Source organism: Heteronotia binoei, chromosome 3, assembly GCF_032191835.1.
Source record: "Heteronotia binoei isolate CCM8104 ecotype False Entrance Well chromosome 3, APGP_CSIRO_Hbin_v1, whole genome shotgun sequence".
Lineage (NCBI taxonomy): Eukaryota > Metazoa > Chordata > Lepidosauria > Squamata > Gekkonidae > Heteronotia > Heteronotia binoei.
Window position 1 is genome coordinate 181123471 of NC_083225.1, and position 19939 is coordinate 181143409.

Consider the following 19939-nt stretch of genomic DNA (forward strand, 5'->3'; position numbering starts at 1 on the left):
TTGTTGTTTTATTTCAAGGGCGGATAATACTTTTCCAAGATCTCAGCAATGATATCCAACATCTGTTCTTTAATTCCAGATTTCTGGGACTGATCTTGAGAATTCTGCATGCAAAATCTCTCAAAGGTGGTACCTCCCTTCTCTCAGTAGGCCTTCAGGCAAAGTGACTACTACATGCAGCAGTATGTACACACAGTAGTACGTGCAAAAAGGATCCAGGGGTCTTTTGGGGCCATACACTGAATATGAGTCTGCTGTGCGATGCGGTAGCTAAAAAGGCAAACGCAATTTTGGGCTGTATCAACAGAAGTACAGTGTCTAGATCACGCAAAGTGATGGCATTGTTTTACTCTGCTCTGGTTAGACCTCAGCTAGAGTACTATGTTCAGTTTTGGGCATCACAATTTAACTATATAGACGAGTGGGAATGTGTCCAGAGGAGGGCAACAAAGATGGTGAGGGGTCTAGAAACCAAGTCCTATGAGGAAAGGCTGAAGGAGCGGAGTATGTTTAGCCTGAAAAGGAGATGACTGAGAGGTGATATGATCACCATCTTCAAGTACTTGAAGGGCTGTCATATAGAAGATGGTGCAGAATTGTCTTTTGTTGCTCCAGAAGCAACAGAACCAAAGGGTTGAAATTAAAAGATTTTTCAACTAAAGATTAGGAAGAACTCCCTGACAGAGTGGTTCCTCAGCGGAACAGGTCCTCAGGAGGTGGTGGACCCTCCTTCTTTGGAGGTTTTTAAAAAGAGGCTAGAGGTTCTATGATCTCTACCCGACAAACCTCTAACCCTGCAGCGTGTGTCCGGGTACCAGCATTTTTATAATCAAAAATTGGCAACCCCGCTAGCAAGCACACTGGAACTGACGAGTACAAATTTTGAGGAGCCGAACTGTTAAGCGCTTGCAGATGTCCAATCTCATCACAAGCTGACAATGTCCCTGCAGCGTTCCAAACAGCTTTCCTTCCAGCTGAAACGTTTAGGGTCACTGCATTTCTCAACGCATCCTTCATTTAGATAGCGCTGAGTTTCCAGGAAATGCTTTCTGCAATTGTTCTCTAGGAGAAATAACCATTCTCTAAGCCCACGATGGCTTGTAATTTCACATCTGCTGGTTAATTTCTCATTATTCCTTGGCTTCCACGGACAGGCAAAATGCCAACCCAAAGTACTGCTCAAGCAAGTTCTGAAAGGTGCCGGAGGGGGACAAAGGTAATCTCCATTTATTCCTCCGATGGACTGTTGATATGCAGCATGCGGTACATCTTATCCTCTGCTGTCAACTGGAACCACTCCCTGCCCTCCTCTAAAAGATAGCCCTTCAGATACTCCAAGAGAGCCATCATGTGTCCCCCTCAGCCTCCTCTTCTCCAGACTGAACATTCCCAAGTCCCTCAGCCTTTCTTCACAGGGCTTGGTCTCCGGGCCCCTGATCGTCCTCATCCCTCTCCTGTGCACCCACTCTATATTCTGTCCACATCCTTCTTTCTCCGATTCTCGGATCCCTGGCGGGCTGGCAGGAGGACGAGCAAGAAGAAGAAGAAGATATTGGATTTATATCCCGCTCTCCACTCCAAAGAGTCTCAGAGCGGCTCACAATCTCCTTTACCTTCCTCCCCCACAACAGACATCCTGTGAGGTGGGTGGGGCTGAGAGGGCTCTCACAGCAGCTGCCCTTTCAAGGACAACCTCTGCCAGAGCTATGGCTGACCCAAGGCCATGCTAGCAGGTCAAGTGGAGGAGTGGGGGATCAAACCCGGTTCTCCCAGATAAGAGTCCACACACTTAACCACTACACCAAACCGGCAAATTGCCTTCCTCCTGTCTGACGCTCATTCTGAGGTTTCTTCTAAGATTGCCCGTTTCTGTTACACTGCTCAGCTGGAAAAGAGGGAAATTGAGAGTGTAAATCTTGGTTACGGGTTTTAACAATATATGTAATAGTAGGAGTCAGGAATTTTGTGTAAGAGGTGATGAGTTTGTTTCTGTTTTTTCTGTTTTGTTTGTATTTTTAAGCTGGTCGGATGACCGTGGATAAAGAACTACTACACATCCTTCTTGAAGTGAGGCCTCCAGTGCTGCACACAATACTCCAGATGTGGCCTGACTAACGCAGCATACAGCGGGACTAGGACATCTTGCAACTTGGTTTCCATTATATATGAGTGCATACAGGTTTGTGGACCTGGATCCTTCCTACCCTTCCTTATCCTACAGCTATCCCCTGATGGAAAAGCTGATACCGTTAGTTACAGGACTCACACAGACAGAAAGCCACATGGCTGAGATGGCTGCAGCGAAAGGGGGCCATCTTCCCATTCACCAGTGTTGCTTCTGTTAACGTGAGATGCTTTGATGATACACAAGAACGGGGTGGGAGATTTAGCCCAGTTCCCTCTCCTCAGCACAGCCTTCCGCTTGCTTGTCACTGGATCCAACCCAATTTTAAAAAGAAATCCTAATTTTAATACATGTGTCACAGACAACAGATTAGCAGTTTTTGGCCCGTTTTGTTGGATTTGATTTTGGATCTTACAGATCTTTTTCAGGAAGAGAAACAAGTTTCTTCGGTGGAAGACACAAGAAAAGGTGTCTTCCACCACAGGGAAGTACCTCCACCAGCAGAACAAACCAGCAGGATCAGCCCTCTGATTTTCACTCACTTAAAAAGCTCCCTCAAAACTTCTAGACATCCGGGGCTTTTTTGGTAGCAGGAACTCCTTTGCATATTAAGCCACACACCCCGCTGTAGCCAATCCTCCTGGAGCTTACAATAGGCCCTGTAAGCAGAGCTCTGTAAGCTCTTGCAGGATTGGCTACATCAGGGGGTGTGGCCTAATATGCAAAGGAGTTTCTGCTACCAAAAAAAGCCCTGGATACATCACTTTGCTGGAACAGATTCAGGTGGGGAGCCATACTGATCTGCGATAGAAGAGGAAGAGTCAAGTTCAGTAGCATCAGCTTGAAAACCAATAAGATTTTCCTGGGTCTAAACCAGGGGTGGCAAAACTTGCTCAACGTCAGAGCCACACAGAACACCAGATGCTTGAGAGCCACAAAACATTAGGGTGATTAAAGGGTGATTAACATGTGGAATTCACTGCCACAGGAGGTGGTGGCGGCCACAAGTATAACCACCTTCAAGAAGGGTTTAGATAAAAATATGGAGCACAGGTCCATCAGTGGCTATTAGCCACAGTGTATGTGTGTATATAACATTTTTTGCCACTGTGTGACACAGAGTGTTGGACTTGATGGGCCGTTGGCCTGATCCAACATGGCTTCTCTTATGTTCTTATGTTCTTATTAATGTCAGATGTTTGAGAGCCACAAGGAAGGAAAGCTGGAAAGGAAGCCAATATAGATGGGGAGGAGGACAGAGGAAGAGGAGGAAAGAAAGCAACTTTAACGGTAAATGTATTCTCCAAGCCGCTGGCTGGCTTGGCTTGGAGAAGTGATCTAAAGAGACAAATGCCTTCTCCAAGCCAGCCAATGGGGCAGTGGGGGCTTTGAGAGCCACATGATATGTGTGAAAGAGCCACATGTGGCTCCCAAGCCAGTTTGGCCATCCCTGGTCTAAACTTTTGAGATTCAAAGGTATCAGACAAAAAGAGCTTTGGCTCCCAAAAGCTCATATCCTGGAAAATCTTTTCGGTGTGGTCTTCTCGGTGCTACAGCAGGGGTCCCCAACCAGCATTCCGTGGCCCGGTACCAGTCTGTGGCCTGCTAGCAACCGGGCCGTGGAGCAAGGCCACACCACCTATTTCATCCGCTTGGGTCCCGGGCTTGCAGAAGGGGCAGCGCTGCTGTGACCTTAGCCTACCCCTTATTTATAGGTCCCTGCTGATCAGCTGATTGGAGGGGGTCTTTAAATGGGAGGGGAAGGCAGACTGGCCTTCTGCCACCTGGCCACCTAGCAGGGAGGTGGCAGAAACAGCCCCAGTATTCCCACCCCCCATTTAAAGATCCCCATCGGGAGCAGGGATGGGGTGCAGGCGAGGGGGCAGCCTGGGGTGGTAAAAAAACCAGTGCTGCCCCCCCCCCCACCGGTGTGTGGAAAAACTGTCTTCCACGAAACTGGTCACTGGTGCCAAAAAGGTTGGGGACCACTGTGCTACAGGACTCGAATCTTGTCCTTCTACTAGGATGGAGACTGATACAGACACATTTAAGATTTTATGAGAACTGTAAATGATCTGCCTCAAGGATTAATTATGTATGACAATAAAACCTCGCATGTTCCGGATGCGCCTGCAGTTGGCTAAATGAGCAGAAACTGGCACATCAACCAACACGAAACGGCTGGTGTTCTCATCGACCCTCATGATGTAATCAGAGGGAAAATTCCAAAGTATTAACTTGCAGTTAATCTTCATTTTGTCAAGAGTTAAAATTCCTCAAGCCTTCGTGTCAGCAGCGTTTCGGGGATACAGGATTTCTAAAAAAGTATTATTTCTCACACTCTGATCAAGCATTCCAGGAAATCTTTACCGTACTCAGGTTTCCACACACACAAAAAAAGTTAAGGTTTGAGACGAGACCATAATTTAATCTTAATTTAATCCATTTTTGAAAATTGGGGGCTTTGAAGTGCTTTCTAAACTGGCGTTTGCTGATGCAATGCCACAACTGGAAGGATTAAATATAGGTAACAAAAGGAGGGGGAAATCAACTTTAAAATGGACCTTTGCTATCTTCTTCACTAATTAACATGACAGGCAAGAAAAGCATTTCAGATAACATGGCTGGAAACTGGAGATGATCAAGCTCATCCGTGAGAACAGAACTTTTGAACCCACGATAATAATGACATCTTTGTGATAGGGAGGAGAGGGGTGAGGAGATCAGATATCTAGGATCACATCACCGTTTTTTTTCTTCTACAATATGCCTGTGATTGGGGCCTGGCATGCCCTCAAGCTGAAACTGTACAAAAAAAAGGGAGTGAAAGAGAATGAAAGAAGAAAAAAGCAGAGGGCTGAGAAAAAAAACATTAATTAAATCACAATGGGCTTCACTTTCACCGCTCCTTCAGCCGAGATGGAAGCAGTTTATAAACTGCGTGTCCCTCTCAGGCGGTACACGCATGCTGCCAAACAGACGGCTAACCCCACTAAGGCAAGAGTTAAATATTAAAACAGTTAAATATTAAAACAATAGGATCAATAATAAGATTTTTATTTACTTATTTATTGGGATTTCTATCCCACCCTCCCCTGCAAGTGGGCTCAGGGCGGGTCACAGCAGACTAATAAACCAGGCAAAAACAATCCATATACTCCAAGGTAAAAACCAAAGCCAAATGCCTAAATACATGCCTTATTAGAAACAACGGTTTCCCCACCAGAAACATTCTGGCGTTCAAAAAGGGACCCATTAGGGTTACTGATTTGTTTAGTAAGTAAGTAAATTTTTATTTATATCCCACCCTCCCCGCCAAGGCAGGCTCAGGGCGGTTTACCGACATCTAATCCCAGGCACTGAAACAATCAGCAGGCTGGCACATTTGATTTTGTCGTCTTATTATGTTTGCATCCACCTACTCCCCTAAGGAAAGGTTTTGTTAATCGTAACAACCCGAGGTTATCCAATACGTTTCACAGGATAATGTGGAAAATATTCATAGCTTTTGAAGGGGAGGGAGGGAGAATTTCTGTTACATAACTGAGTTTTTAATGTAAATTCATGCATACATCATAGAATCATAGAAACAGAGTTGGAAGGGACCTCCAGGGTCATCTAGTCCAACCCCCTGCACAATGCGGAAAACTCACAAATACCTCCCCCTAAATTCACAGGATCTTCATTTCTGTCAGATGGCCATCTAGCCTCTGCTTAAAAACCTCCAAGGAAGGAGAGCCCTCAAAATATGCATAGCTTTTGAGGGGCAGGGAGGGAGAATTTCTGTTAAATAAGTTTTTAATGTAAATTCATCCATGCATCAAAATGACAACCACACAGCTAGAAACCAGTTTCCCTCCCAAACTGCTAGAGCGTCCGGGAAAACCACAGAGTTTTCCCAGACACTCCTAGAGTGGCCGGTGCACAACGTTACCGGCATGATGATGTCACCTGTAAGTGATGTCATCACACCGGCGATGTCATGAGGGGATACCACATTGGGCCAGTGGGCTGGGGATCTCCCAAGCAGAAGAACCCCCACCTGGCCCAGGAGCTTGGCAGCCTGAGAAATATGCCAAGCCACTCAAGACAACAAAGACAACTGCAGATTTATACCCCGCCCTTCTCTCCGAATCAGAGACTCAGAGCGGCTTACAATCTCCTATATCTTCTCCCCCACAACAGACACCCTGTGAGGTGGGTGGGGCTGAGAGGGCTCTCACAGCACCTGCCTTTTCAAGGACAACTCCTGCGAGAGCTATGGCTGACCCATTCCAGCAGCTGCAAATGGAGGAGTGGGGAATCAAACCCGGTTCTCCCAGATAAGAGTCCACACACTTAACCACTACATCAAACTGGCTCTGGGAAAGGACATTCAGGGGAGCAATTTTAACTTAGGAAGGATCCTGAGCTCTCAGACATGGGTGCCTTCACCAAAGAGATAAACTAATAGAATAAACCAGGCTGTGCAGTATTTATTTGAACAAAGCACTTACTGATCATATCTGTCATCAAAAAGAATGGGGAGTCTGGATCAGGTATTCAAGAAGATACAATGAATATCCAAGAAATATTTTCTTGTATATTAGTAAATACTTTAAACAGCAGCTGGACCAACACTTGGTGGGGATGCTCTAGGCCAGTGTTTCCCATTTTCAGGGTCGTGATCTGGTACTGGGCCACGGAAGCCTCACTACCGGGTCACAAGGAAAGCCAAAGCTAGCCCCGCCCCCAGCAAATCTAGTCCCACCCTGTCTCTGTGTTGTACAGAGAGGAGCTGGGCTGCCTCTCCTTACATCTCCTCCACTCCCAGTGCTTGAGAGAAAAGCTGGCATCCACTGGCACTTTAGACTCATGAAGTGTTCTTCAAGGTATGAGCTTTCATGTGCCCTGCAGTATGTTCTTTTGGGGAGATTTCCCTGGGAGGCCTGGGCAGCAAAGAAGGGTGTGTGTGTGTTTTTTCAGCCAGGTGGGGCGTGGAGTGGGCATTCCAGTAGCTATTTTTTTAAACCAAACGACCCCTGGGCAGAATTGTTGCTGGCTGGGGCAATCTGATGCTGAAGAAAGCTTTTTTCCCCCTTTGCCCCCCCCCCTTCTTTCTTTCTTTCCCTGCAAGTGATGCTTTGTCTGTATTCTGGGTGCTGGGAGGGGGGGAAGCAACAGTGGGAGGGCTTCTAGTGCCCTGGCCCCACCCATGGACATCTAGTGCTTTCTGGGAATTGCATGAGGGAATTTTGGACTGGATTGTCCACTGGCCTGATCCAACATGGCTCCTCTTATGTTTATGTTTTCTTTTCTTTTCCTTCCCTTCCCTCTTTCTTTCTTTCTTTCTTTCTTTCTTTCTTTCTTTCTTTCTTTCTTTCTTTCTTTCTTTCTTTCTTTCTTTCTTTCTTTCTTTCCTTCCTTCCTTCCTTCCTTCCTTCCTTCCTTCCTTCCTTCCATTTTCACTGGATGAAACTTTTCTGTTCATCATACTGTTGTTGCAGACATAGGAGCTCTGCCAATGAAAAGTTGGCACCCCTAGTTGCAGCCAGCTGGCCGCCTATGAGATTTCTGTGTGAGTGAGAGTGAGAGGTTTGGGGCAGAAAGAGATTATTGGAGATTACTGCTGTACATCTCAACAGAACTGGAAGTGATGGTACTATGAACTTGGCACCATTTTACTGGTCCTGCTTTTAACAGCTGTCTGACACCAAAATTAAACTCCTCCTGTAGATATTAAAAAGGATGAAAGAAGTTCACTGGCTAAGTATCTGCACAACAGGTTGCTTTTAAAGGTATGGGAAACACAGCCAGTAAAAAGCTGCAAGCCCCTCATAAATATCCTTCTTGAGATAACTGCAGAAAAGCTTGTATGAACTTCATATAACTTGAAATTAATTCATTATTTGCAGTACAATTCTCTGCTACCTTTCACAACAATTTTCCATTTTTTCAACCAAAGAAAAGTATGAAAAATAGCTGTCGAAAGATTTTCTTGAAGCCAAGCAAGCTTGGTTGTAGCTTGAGGCAGGGTTCCAGGAGTAGCAGCTGAAGGAAGGGCCTACTAAATGTGTCAGCAAATTTTGAGGTACCGCAGCTGCCAGGGCTCAGTGTGGGTAGTACACAGTGCTGGCATTACTGATGGCAATGGCAACATCACTCCCAACTGCATACACTGGCCAGTGCTGTTGAGGAAGGGATGTGTAGGTGGTGCAGGCAACTGAACATGGGCATTAAGAGTGCTTGCAAGCTGGAGAAGAACACACAAACAGATAGGTGCATGCAGGTGTGGGGGTGGAAAGAGAGGACCGCCCACTTTCCACCCCCATTTTGGCTCAGCATGAGTTTCAGAGAGATTTTTCTGAAAATGAATTTACTTACGAAGAAGAGGCAGGTTTGGGGGAGTGCCCTGGAAGTGACATCACAGGAAAAGGTGGAGTTTTGTTCAGTGTGCCCCGGAAGTGACATCACTTGGCCCTTGACACTACAGGAAATGACATAATTCCTGTCTCCCAGTTCCACCCCCAAAGTCTCCTGGCTCCACCCCCAAATTTTAGTGGGCCATGAAGGAGAAGTGTAAAAATAACTGGGCCACAGGAAAGTTTGGGAAACCCTGCTCTAAGCTGATCCTGCATTGAGCAGGGGGTTGGAAGGGGTATGGCCCCTTCCAACTTTGCAGTTCTACGAAAGGTGAAGCAGCTCAATTCACTTGTAAAGGTAAAGGTAGTCCCCTGTGCAAGCACCAATTGTTTTTAACTCTGGGGAGACGTTGCTTTCACAACGGCAGACTTTTTACAAGGTGGTCTGCCATTTCCTTGCCCAGTCATCTATACTTTCCCCTCAGCAAGCTGAGTACTCATTTTACTGACCTCGGAAGGATGGAAGGCTGAGTCAACCTGGAGTCGGCTACCTGAACCCAGCTTCCGCCGGGATCGAACTCAATTCACTTGTACTGAGGGGCATTTGAGACCCTTTAGGTCAATTCTGTGTACATTTATTCTGGTCTAAGCCCCATTCATTTCAGCAGCTTTCAGACCAGAGTAACTGCATTAAGACTGTATTACAAGACTCACAGTGGGTTAAGATTTCTCTCTGTAAACCAGTGGGCAGGCCGTTTGACAAGTCTGAAGTTTCAGTAAGCTAATCCTATCACGGAACATTTTATAGGTCCCAAGACCACTAGTTACCTGCCCTAGGGACTCTGCAGTAAACTTGTTCAACAGTGCTTGTCTGGCAGCTGCCTTGATATTGCTTCAACTCTGGCCATCTCTCAGTTGTCTGGCCGCCCCAAGCAACATGATCTGGGCAGAAACCACAACGCTATTAGTGCATTCATCGGAGCATAGACGGGCAGCAGAGACAGAGCCTTGAAAATTCGGCTTTCGGTAAATAACCTGGAGGCAGGCCAGATTCGTCTCGACCTCATGTTGAAAACGGTGGCATTTTGGAGATGTGTTTTGACCCTATCAGACTGAGATAGAAAGGTGTGTGAGGCCAGCCCTAGAAAACCAAGTTGGCCGCTTGCCCTAAGAGAAAAGAGAGATGCTGGGAAGAATCTAGAGGCCGGCTTCACAATGTTTTGGGAAAACAAATCCTTCCTTACCACAGCAACCGAGCATCGCTCCCTGTCCACAGCCAAACTGCACTCTTCTCCAGGGATAAGGATATCTTATACATCCAGTTTTCTCTCTGTCGGCTGCTAATAAATTGGAGGTTTACTGACATGTATCCTCATAGCAAAATGCCTGAGACAGAAAACAGCCACTCATTCAGAGCAACAGACCTCACTTTCTTCTCTCACTCTTTTATCGATGGCATACAATGGTTTAGGATGCATGGTTATTATTCATGTGTTTTGTTTTTAAGTTTACAGCCTTGACTGAATCGGTAGGAAATCAGGGAGCCCATCGATGAACTCATAAATAAGGAGAACATTACTTAGCAACAAGCAAACAGTACAGCTTCCTCCCAGAATTTTCCCAAGAATCATACCATTTCGGGCAACGTCCAAGAGGAACACAGTTGCCTTTGTCCAGAAAAACTGTTACTTCCAGCTTTCTGTACATCTGTTATAAACTGGCAGAAGTCAAAAAAGTGATGTTATAAAACAAGGCTCCAATTCCTTTCTTGGAAGGCTGATAGGTTTCAAAACTTATGAACTTAAGACCGATCTCACCACATCTTACACAGTCCCTTTATGGTGTTCCTCAAACCAAACTCGAAGACCGATCTCCCCACATCTTACACAGTCCCTTCACGGTGTTCTTCGAACCAAACTCGAAGACTTAAAAATAAATACTGCTGTCTGTCATGAGGAAGTGACCGTATGCATTTTGCCTAACTCATATTTTGGTCGGGTTGGCTATATATATGTTATTGTTATTTTTATTTTATTTTTTATGAAAAAAATTTAATAAAAATTTAAATTGTAAAATAATAATAATAATAATACAACCTTTGGCTCTTAAGGTAAATTCCCAATCCTCTTAAATCTAATGAAATCTTTACTGAATACAAAAACAGTCAGACATCTACATAATGTTTAGGAGGTGAAATGGAAGGACCCTGATCCAATACACATTTTCCAAGAAGTGAGCTTTGATGGAAATGCTTTAGCAACGACGAGAGAAGTATGTTGAATCCTGAAGGTAATTATATTCTTAAATTTCATTACCTCCCTTGATACTATTAGGCTTCTTGGAGATCAATCAGCTTCAAGCCTGTAACCAGTCCTGAGGTAATTTTTCACGACCTTGTGGATGTAGCTGAATAGGAAAGCCATTCCAAAAGTTATCTATCTCACTTGGATGAGAGGCACTTGGAAACAGCGTTTCCAAACCCTCTGCCAAAACCCTGTCAATAATTTTGTAATCTATGTGTAAATAGCAAATAATACAGCTTTCACCATAAAAATGTCTCATTTCTTTTGTGAAAAGGTTGACAAAAAACCCTCTGTTCCTAGTCAGAGAGACGAAGGAGATGAATCCCCTTGGCATGTAGAAAACCTGTAAGCAGAAAGTGAGGGAAAAGATTTCCCTCAAATATTCAGCAGTATGAACCACAACTCCATATGGTCTTAAGAACATAAGAGAAGCCATGTTGGATCAGGCCAACGGCCCATCCAGTCCAACACTCTGTGTCACACAGTGGCAAAAAATTTTTTATATACACACATACACTGTGGCTAATAGCCACTGATGGACCTGTGCTCCATATTTTTATCTAAACCCCTCTTGAAGGTGGCTATACTTGTGGCCGCCACCACCTCCTGTGGCAGTGAATTCCACATGTTAATCACCCTTTGGGTGAAGAAGTACTTCCTTTTATCCGTTTTAACCTTTCTGCTCAGCAATTTCATCGAATGCCCACGAGTTCTTGTATTGTGAGAAAGGGAGAAAAGTACTTCTTTCTCTATTTTCTCCATCCCATGCATTATCTTGTAAACCTCTATCATGTCACTCCGCAGTCGACGTTTCAGTCGAGTCTTGGAAACAGTTCAAACCTGAACAGCCCTTAGTGATTTCTCGGGGAGGCGGGGTGGATAGTATTTGTTTTAAATGTATTTGATACACTGCCACTTAAAAATGGTAAAGGTAAAGGAGGTCCCCTGTGCAAGCAACGAGTCATTACTGACCCATGGGGTGATGTCACATTGTGCCGTTTTCTTGGCAGACTTTTTATGGGGTGGTTTGCCATTGCCTTCCCCAATCATCTACACTATACCCCCAGCAAGCTGGGTACTCATTTTACTGACCTCGGAAGGATGGAAGGCTGAGCCAACCTGCTTCTGCCAGGATCGAACTCAAGTCGTGAGCAGAGATTAGACTGCAGTACTGCAGCTTACCACTAATTCGCTCAAGACCAGTCTTGCCTTTCTTCCCCAGCTTTGCGATTTTAACCACAATTTACCATACTGGCAAAAAAAAAAATTAAATTTGTATAATTATTAGGTGGCATGCTACTAGCTTCCTCTGCCAAAACCGGCTCTTCCATTGGAGAAAAGACCACTTAAAAATGAGGGAGAGGTGCAAATTTTGCTTAGTGCAGTGGTATGATGCAGGCCATCCTTTATCATTTTAACAGTGCTTACTATGGTATTAAGCATTGTATCAAGACCTCACCTACAGGCTTTTAGTCTGTAAAAAAGAGAAAAGTAAAGGTAGTTCCCTGTGCAAGCACCAGTCGTTTCCAACTCTGGAGTGACGTTGCTTTCACAATGTTTTCATGGCACACTTTTTACAGGGTGGTTTGCCATTGCCTTCCCCAGTCATCTACACTTTCCCCGCAGCAAGCTGGGGACTCATTTGACCGACCTCGGAAGGATGGAAGCCCTGAGCCGCCTCGGTGGGGAGGGCGGGATATAAATCGAATAAAATGAAATGAAATGAGACAACCTGGAACCGGCTACCTGAAAATCCAGCTTCCGCTGGGGATCGAACTCAGGTCGTGAGCCGAGTTTAGGACTGCAGTATTGCAGATTTACCACTCTGCACCACGGGGCAGTTTACCACTAATTAGCTCAAGACCAGTCTTGCTTTTCTCCTCCAGCTTTGCGTTTTTAACCACCATTACCATACTAGCAGAAAAAAAATTAAATTTGTATAATTACTAGGTGAACATATATATGAACGTATGAAGCTGACGTATACTGAATCAGACCCTTGGTCCATCAAAAATTAAATTTGTATAATTATTCGGTGGTATCCTACTGGCTTCCTCCACCAAAACCAGCTCTTCCATTGGAGAAAAGATCACTTAAAAATGAGGGAAAGGTGCAAATTTTGCTTAGTGCAGTGGTACGATGCAAGCCATCCTTTATCATTTTAACAGCGCTTACTATGATTGTATCAAGGCCTCACATACAGGCTTCTAGCCTGTACCCTGCCCTAATCTTTTATAACGCTCTCTTTAGCCTGTTTGACTTCTGCTGTCAAAATGGTGCTCCAGGGTTGACAGTGAACAGTTAAATTTTTTTTTTCCCCATTCTGACTTCAACTGGGTTTTTAGTCAGAGTACTATTCTACCCCCCAACCTATCTTTCAGGCTATCTTCATGCCTAGAGATCGGTAGACGTTAGGAGGAAAGCTGGAAAAACTGGAAAAGAAGAAAAGCCAAGAAAGGAAGACAAAAGCCTAGCTGGAAACAGCAAAAGGTTGCAGAGCTTGCCCCTGCAATGGTCAAAGAAATACAGAATGGGAAGCTGGAGCACCGTAACTAAGATACATGAGTTAGCACCCGTTCCCTCAAGCTGGGTGGCGCAATCCTTTAACTGAACTCTAGAAAGTTCCAATTTCTACCTTGCGCTGCTGCAGAGATCCAAATGCATGCCTAAATGGAGAACAGAAAGAAGGAAAATTTTGTTCCGCTACAGTCATGGTTCTCAAAGCACACAGCGAACCTCCAAAACATCAACTAGGGCAGGGGTGGCCAACAGCAGCTCTCCAGATATTTTTTTTTGCCTACAACTCCCATCAGCCCCAGCCATTGGCCATGCTGGCTGGGGCTGATGGGAGTTGTAGGCAAAAAACATCTGGAGAGCTACCGTTGGCCACCCCTGAACTAGGGCATGCACCAGGAAGAAGAGAAAAACTGGATTTATACCCTGCCCTATACTCTGAATCTCAGAGCGGCTTACAATCTCCTTTACCTTCCCCCCCCAACCCCACAACAGACACCCTGTGAGGTAGGTGGGGCTAAGAGAGGTCCAGAAAAGGGCAACTAGAATGATTAAAGGTTTGGAACACTTTCCCTATGAAGAAAGGTTAAAACGCTTGGGGCTCTTTAGCTTGGAGAAACATCGACTGCGGGGTGACATGATAGAGGTTTACAAGATTATGCATGGGATGGAGAAGGTAGAGAAAGAAGAACTTTTCTCCCTTTCGTACAATACAAGTACTCGTGGGCATTCAATGAAATTGCTGAGCAGTCAGGTTAAAACGGATAAAAGGAAGTACTTCTTCACCCAAAGGGTGATTAACATGTGAAATTCACTGCCACAGGAGGGGGTGGCAGCTACAAGCATAGCCAGCTTCAAGAGGAGGTTAGATAAAAATATGGAGCAGAGGTCCATCAGTGGCTATTCGCCACAGTGTGTATATATAAGTGTGTGTGTGTATATATATATATATAATTTTTATATATAATTTTTTTGGCCACTGTGTGACGCAGAGTGTTGGACTGGATGGGTCATTGGCCTGATCCAACATGGCTTCTCTTATGTCTCCCAGAAGCTGCCCTCTCAAGAACAGCTCTATGATAGCTATAGCTGACCCAAGGCCATTCCAACAGCTGCAAGTGGAGAAGTGGGGAATCAAACCCCCGTTTTTCCAGATAAGTCCATGCACTTAACCACTACAACCAAACTATGCCACACATGTTAACTGACCAAAAAAATGGAGCCACCAGTGTGATCCTCTCACTGGAGCACCAGTGTACTGTGCAGGGGGTCACAATGGGACACACAGGCAACTTGACTTTAAACACATTGCTAGATTTAGCAATCTCCAGGTGAGGCCTAGAACCACAGCTACTCTTCAGACTACAGTGGTCCCCTAGAGGAAACGGCAGCTTCGGCAGGCAGGCTCTACATCATCACAACATGCTGAATTCCTTCCAAATCTCCAGAAATTTCCCAACCTCAAAGCTGACAGCTCTGTGCTGTGCCCCTAAGGCAGTCACAAGCAATAAACTTGGTAGCTGTGTTTATACTTGTGTACCAGTTAAACTCTGAATACATTCTTCCCCAGTAACCTAACCACAATTCTTCTGCGCACTGAATGCTGTTTACAATACACAAACCTTTCAATAAGCAGCAGTAGATACATGCAGAGCTTTTTTTGTAGCAGGAACTCCATTGCATATTAGGCCACACTAGGGGTAGTTTTGTAGAAAAACAGGTGGTGGAGCTCATTAGCATAACTCATTAGTATATGCCGCCGCCACCACCCTGCCAAAAGCAACCCAATGCAAGAAAGGAGAGCCCTGGGTGAGCGAGGCCTGCTTGGGCTGGCTAGAAATCCAGCCAGCCCAAGCATGCCTCGCTCGCCTCGGGCTTTCCTGGGCTGCCCCTGCCCAGTCAAAAGGCCAGCAAGCCACCCACCACTCAAAATCACATAAGAAGTGGAGAAAGGGTGGCGTGGGCTTCTCCAGGGATTAATGAGGGCTTCTGGGAGCGTGGCAAAGCCCCTGGTGGCTGGCTGGTTGCCCACTCTCCTAATCCAGGGATTGTTATGCAGCTGCACCTCCTATTCAATGGACAAGGTAGATGGGGAGGAAGAGGGGGAACCTTTAGAAAGGTTCAGGAGCTGTGCTCCTGTGAGCTCCTGCTGAATCCTAGGTCTGGGCAACACACCCCTGATGTGGTCAATCCTACAAGAGCTTCCAGGGCTCTTCGTACAAGGCCTACTGTAAGCTGCAGGACTGGCTACATCAGGGGGCGTGGCCTAATATGCAAAGGAGTTCCTGCTACAAAAAAAAACCCATGGATATATGCCCCTATTCTTAAGAACCCAAAACCCTTCCTGCACCCCATTTTAAAAACAAACCCTGCAAAAGCTGTCTTTCCTAGCAACTGCAAGCAAAAATTGGGGGGAGGTGCTCAGGTTAAACAAAGTGTCCTGCAGAAGGGTACTCAGAGCCTATCCAATCCACTTTAGCCTTTAGTACAAATCCAAATAGCACACACGTACGCCAACAACACCACCATCAAATAGATAAATTGGCATTCTGCTGCCCTTTAATGGAATCTGCGAGCCCCCTCATGGTAGGGCTAGCCTCCGTGCTGGATGGATAAATAGGTGTAGGAAGCAAAGACATGGAAAGAAGTAGGTGGAGTGGATCCAGTCCTGCTTTCCCTGATGTTTGATCTGAAAATCCTCTTGGGCGGACAAAAGAAAACACTGCTTTACACAGACAGTAATTAAAATGTGGAATTCGCTGCCAGCGGATGTAAGCGGTGGCCACAGGAATAAACAGCTTGAAAAGGGGATTAGATAGATTCACAAAGGATAAGTCTATCAATGGCTACTAGCCATGGTGACTGAAGGGAACGCGCACATTCAGAGGCACTAAACCTTTGAATCCCAGAGCCAGGAGGCAACCTCAGGGAAAGGCTTCTCTTTCTAAGCACTGTTGTTGGCTTTCCAGAAGAACTGGTTGGCCACTGTGTAAAACAGGACAGTGGACCAGATGGATCATTGGCTTGGTCCAGCAGGGCTCTTTCATATGTTCTTCTGAGCGGGCTTTTTTTTTGTAGCAGGAACTCCTTTGCATATTAGGCCACATCCCCCTAATAGAGCCAATCCTCCAAGAGCTTACAGGGCTCTTAGTACAGGGCCTTCTGTAAGCTCCAGGAGGATCGGCTACATCAGGGGTGTGTGGCCTAATATGCAAAGGAGCTTCTGCTAGAATTCCACCCCTGGGCCACACACCCCTGATGCAGCCAACCCTGCAAGAGCTTACAGGGTTCTGAGTACAGGGCCTACTGTAAGCTCCAAGAGGATTGGCTACGTCAGGAGTTCCTGCTACAAATAAAGCCCTGCTTATGAGAGCCTTGTGAACAAAATGCATAAAAGTAAGGGATGCTCCAGGAGTCAAAGGGAAGAGAGATGAAATCAACTGCCTTCTTCCTTCTCCATTTGCTTGTGCTAGAGGAGAGGGGAAAGGAGGTAATTCCGCCTCGCCATCACAGCACCCCATGCCTGCCATGCCTTTTGTTTGCAGTGCTCTTCCATACCTCCACGGTTTCCAAGGCCAACATCAGTGCGTGCTCGAGGACGGTAAGGAAAGATCTGCACTTCCAACACTTTCCATGGTCTTCCCTGATGAGCCCAGTTCATGGATTGCACATGCTAGGTGTGGTATACACCAGGAACAAAACTATTAACTCCAAACACAGCGGATGAGCATCAAAGTCACCTAGATCTTGACCCTTATCTTGCACGGTAATTCCTCAGTCCCAATTCAGACATAACTCTGCAATTCTGGCTAAGAAATCAGGTTTCCCCACCAAACAATTTCCCTTTCTCACATGAATCCCCCCCATTTGTCAATTTATCAACCATGGTTAATACCAGTGCATATGTAATGATGCACTACCGATGGATCTTAAGCAGACTTACACCCCTTCTCAGGGCTTTTTTTGTAGCAGGAACTGATTTGCATATTAGGTCACACCACCCCTGATGTAGCCAATCCTCCTGGAGCTTACAAAAGGCCTTGTACAAAGAGCCTTTTGACCTCAGTGGATTTAGAAACGTACAACTCTGTTTAGTATGACTGTACACGTGTGACATCAACCAGGGATAGCAAACCAGATTCAAAACAAGTAAGTCTAAACAAATATACAGTCTTAACAAATATATTTCTCAGATTTTTTTCCCCCTAAAATCATCCCTCAATAACTGTGTTTCCTTAGTCCAAGATTGTACAAAGTTAGGCTTTCGTGGGGAAAATGTATAACCCACCCCAACACATAAAAGCAAAAACGTTGAGTCTTACTTCTCCATGTCTTAAAGGAGTAATTGTTCCTCTTGACACCCCCATGCGAAATAGCGTTTCTGTGGCCTGTATACAAAAATAAAATAAATTTTCAAAAAGCAGTAAAACTCCCCTCTCCAAAAAAAAAAACACCCTGAATCTATGAATTATACTATACTCAGCAATTTTATAAATATTTGAAGGAGTTCCGCAGAACTCAGTAGGATTTACTTGTGAGTAAACACACAGCATCATGCTGACATTTTTAGGGAACGTTACCGTAACCAAGCTGTTAAATAAGGATATTTAGGCAACACTACATTCCATTCCGACAAAGTCATTTGAAGGACTGCTGGAAGGAAATTTCTGCACATTACAGTTGATGCCTCACATGAAAACAGGCAAATGGAAAGAAATTACAATTCCTACTCCACCCTCCAAAAAACCCCCAAAAAACCTCCCAAATTTGTTTTTCAAATGGAGCATATTACAGTAACAGATTTAGAGCTGTTAACATTTTTATATCTATCTTATGAAATCATAGGCTCTGTCTTCTGTATCTTCTAGTGGACTACAGGTTTCCAATAAAATGAATAATAAACACTGCCCTTTTCAACTACTGTCTCAAAATTTTTAAAAAAGGCATTTAGCCTGATTAATCCCTCTTTTCTAAACACCACTAATACCATGGACTGGTTTAGAACAAAATAAGATACAGGGACCTTGGCGGGGGAGAGGTGGAGTACTTGCTGGTTTTAAGGAATGCTTCTGGTTTAGTCAAAACCCATTCTGCCATAACTGAAGCGCATTAGATGCATTAACTCTAAAGTATGGATGAGGGAAAGTGGAATCAGATAGATAACTTTTGAAAACTGTGCCATGTTAGTTATATGAGAACTATTTTCCTTTAAAAAGGGCTTCGAGTAGGGTGCTGAAAGGGAGGCTGTGTGCACATATGCTCAATAACACCTTCTCCCCCCCCCCTTTGTGTTGCAGTAGGTCTGTGAACATTTTTATTCCTTTGTACTTTCAGCATTTGTTGCCAATGCATGACAATCACCGACTCACAATCTTCCATTTATTAGCTCGCTTCCACCCACAGCTAGCCCACGCAGATGGCAAGGCCTAATTCTTCTGTACCCTCTTGAAGATTAAAGGGGAGGAGGGGGTTTTGAGAATCTCATGCAACCTTTTGTGTTCCTTTAGAATCGATTTCTTTCACCGGCTCTTTCCACCAACATTTTAAGGATGTTTCGGCCAAATAGAACATTCTGTCAATACCGCTAAGCCCCCTTTGTTTCCATTGAGAGCCGGCGGTGTGTGTGCCTTTCCCCCTTCCCCTACGGGTAAGAGATCTCTTTTAATAGACTTGTACTTGCGCCACTAAAACTAATTGTCCGAGGTTCCCTTAGAGAAAGAGACAGATTCCCCCGCATTTGTGAACTGGGGGACCACGGGTTTCTTGACAGGATCACCACTCCCATGGAAGGACTGTCGCTAAACAGATTAGGACTATACTTAAAGCTTCCTATTCAGATGAGTTTGGGGCTCCGCTCACAAAGTCTCTGCAGTGTTTTGTTTTGCTCACAATCTACGAAGAGGCAGCTGTCTATTTAAAGGGTTGTGTAATTAGGTATTTTTGAGAGACTGTGTTAACATAAAACCCTCCTGATCATGGGGGGGAAGGGAGGGAGAAATCCTGGAAACAAAGTTTAGCATAAAAGCTCCTAACAAAAAGAAAGAAAGAAAATAAATCGGCATTTCAGAATATTAAAAAAAAAAACAACGGAAATGTTTTTTAAACCACCTACAAATAAATGTCAATTCCTAGGCATAAGTGGCAATTCTTTATTCACGCCCAACTTGAGCACAAAACAATACATGTCGCTTCAGCACACCTTCCTGGGCCTGTAGCCACGGTGGAGCCCAGGGGGGCACAGCCCCTCCACCCATCCCCCACTTCCACCTGTGTGGCCCCATCTTTCTTCACTGCTCTCCCTGCGGACCCGTTTTTGCCACTGTCGCTGCTCTCCCAGACACTTTCCACCCCGTTCCTGCCTCCCCCGCTCTCCCCGCAGCCCCATTTTCACCGCTGCCATTCTCCCCGGGCTCTTCCCTGCCTCCCCTGCTCTCACCACAACCCCATTTTCGACGACGCCTCTCTTCCCAAGCTCTTCCCTGCCTCCCCCGCTCTCCTCACAGTCCCATTTTTGCCGTTGCCTCTCGCCCCGAGTTCTTTCCTGCCTCCCCCACTCTCCCTGCAGCCCTGTTTTTGCCGCCACTGCTCTCCCCAGACTCTTCCCTGCCTCCCCTGCTCTCACCACAACCCCATTTTCGCCGCCGCCTCTCTTCCCA

At 45.4% G+C, this 19939-nt stretch overlaps 1 protein-coding gene across 2 annotated transcripts in view; it reads right to left on the reverse strand.

The window, feature by feature from the left end:
• TMEM135 (transmembrane protein 135) overlaps positions 1-19939 on the reverse strand; it is a 289517-nt gene that overhangs the window by 161625 nt on the left and 107953 nt on the right. Inside the window, exon 5 of one of the 2 annotated variants that reach the window (XM_060234967.1) lies at positions 17606-17671. The exons of the other annotated variant lie outside the window; for it this stretch is intronic. Within the exon in view, the coding sequence (XP_060090950.1) occupies positions 17606-17671 (66 nt within the window). The remainder of the gene's footprint in view (positions 1-17605; positions 17672-19939) is intronic. 2 annotated transcript variants of the gene reach the window in all.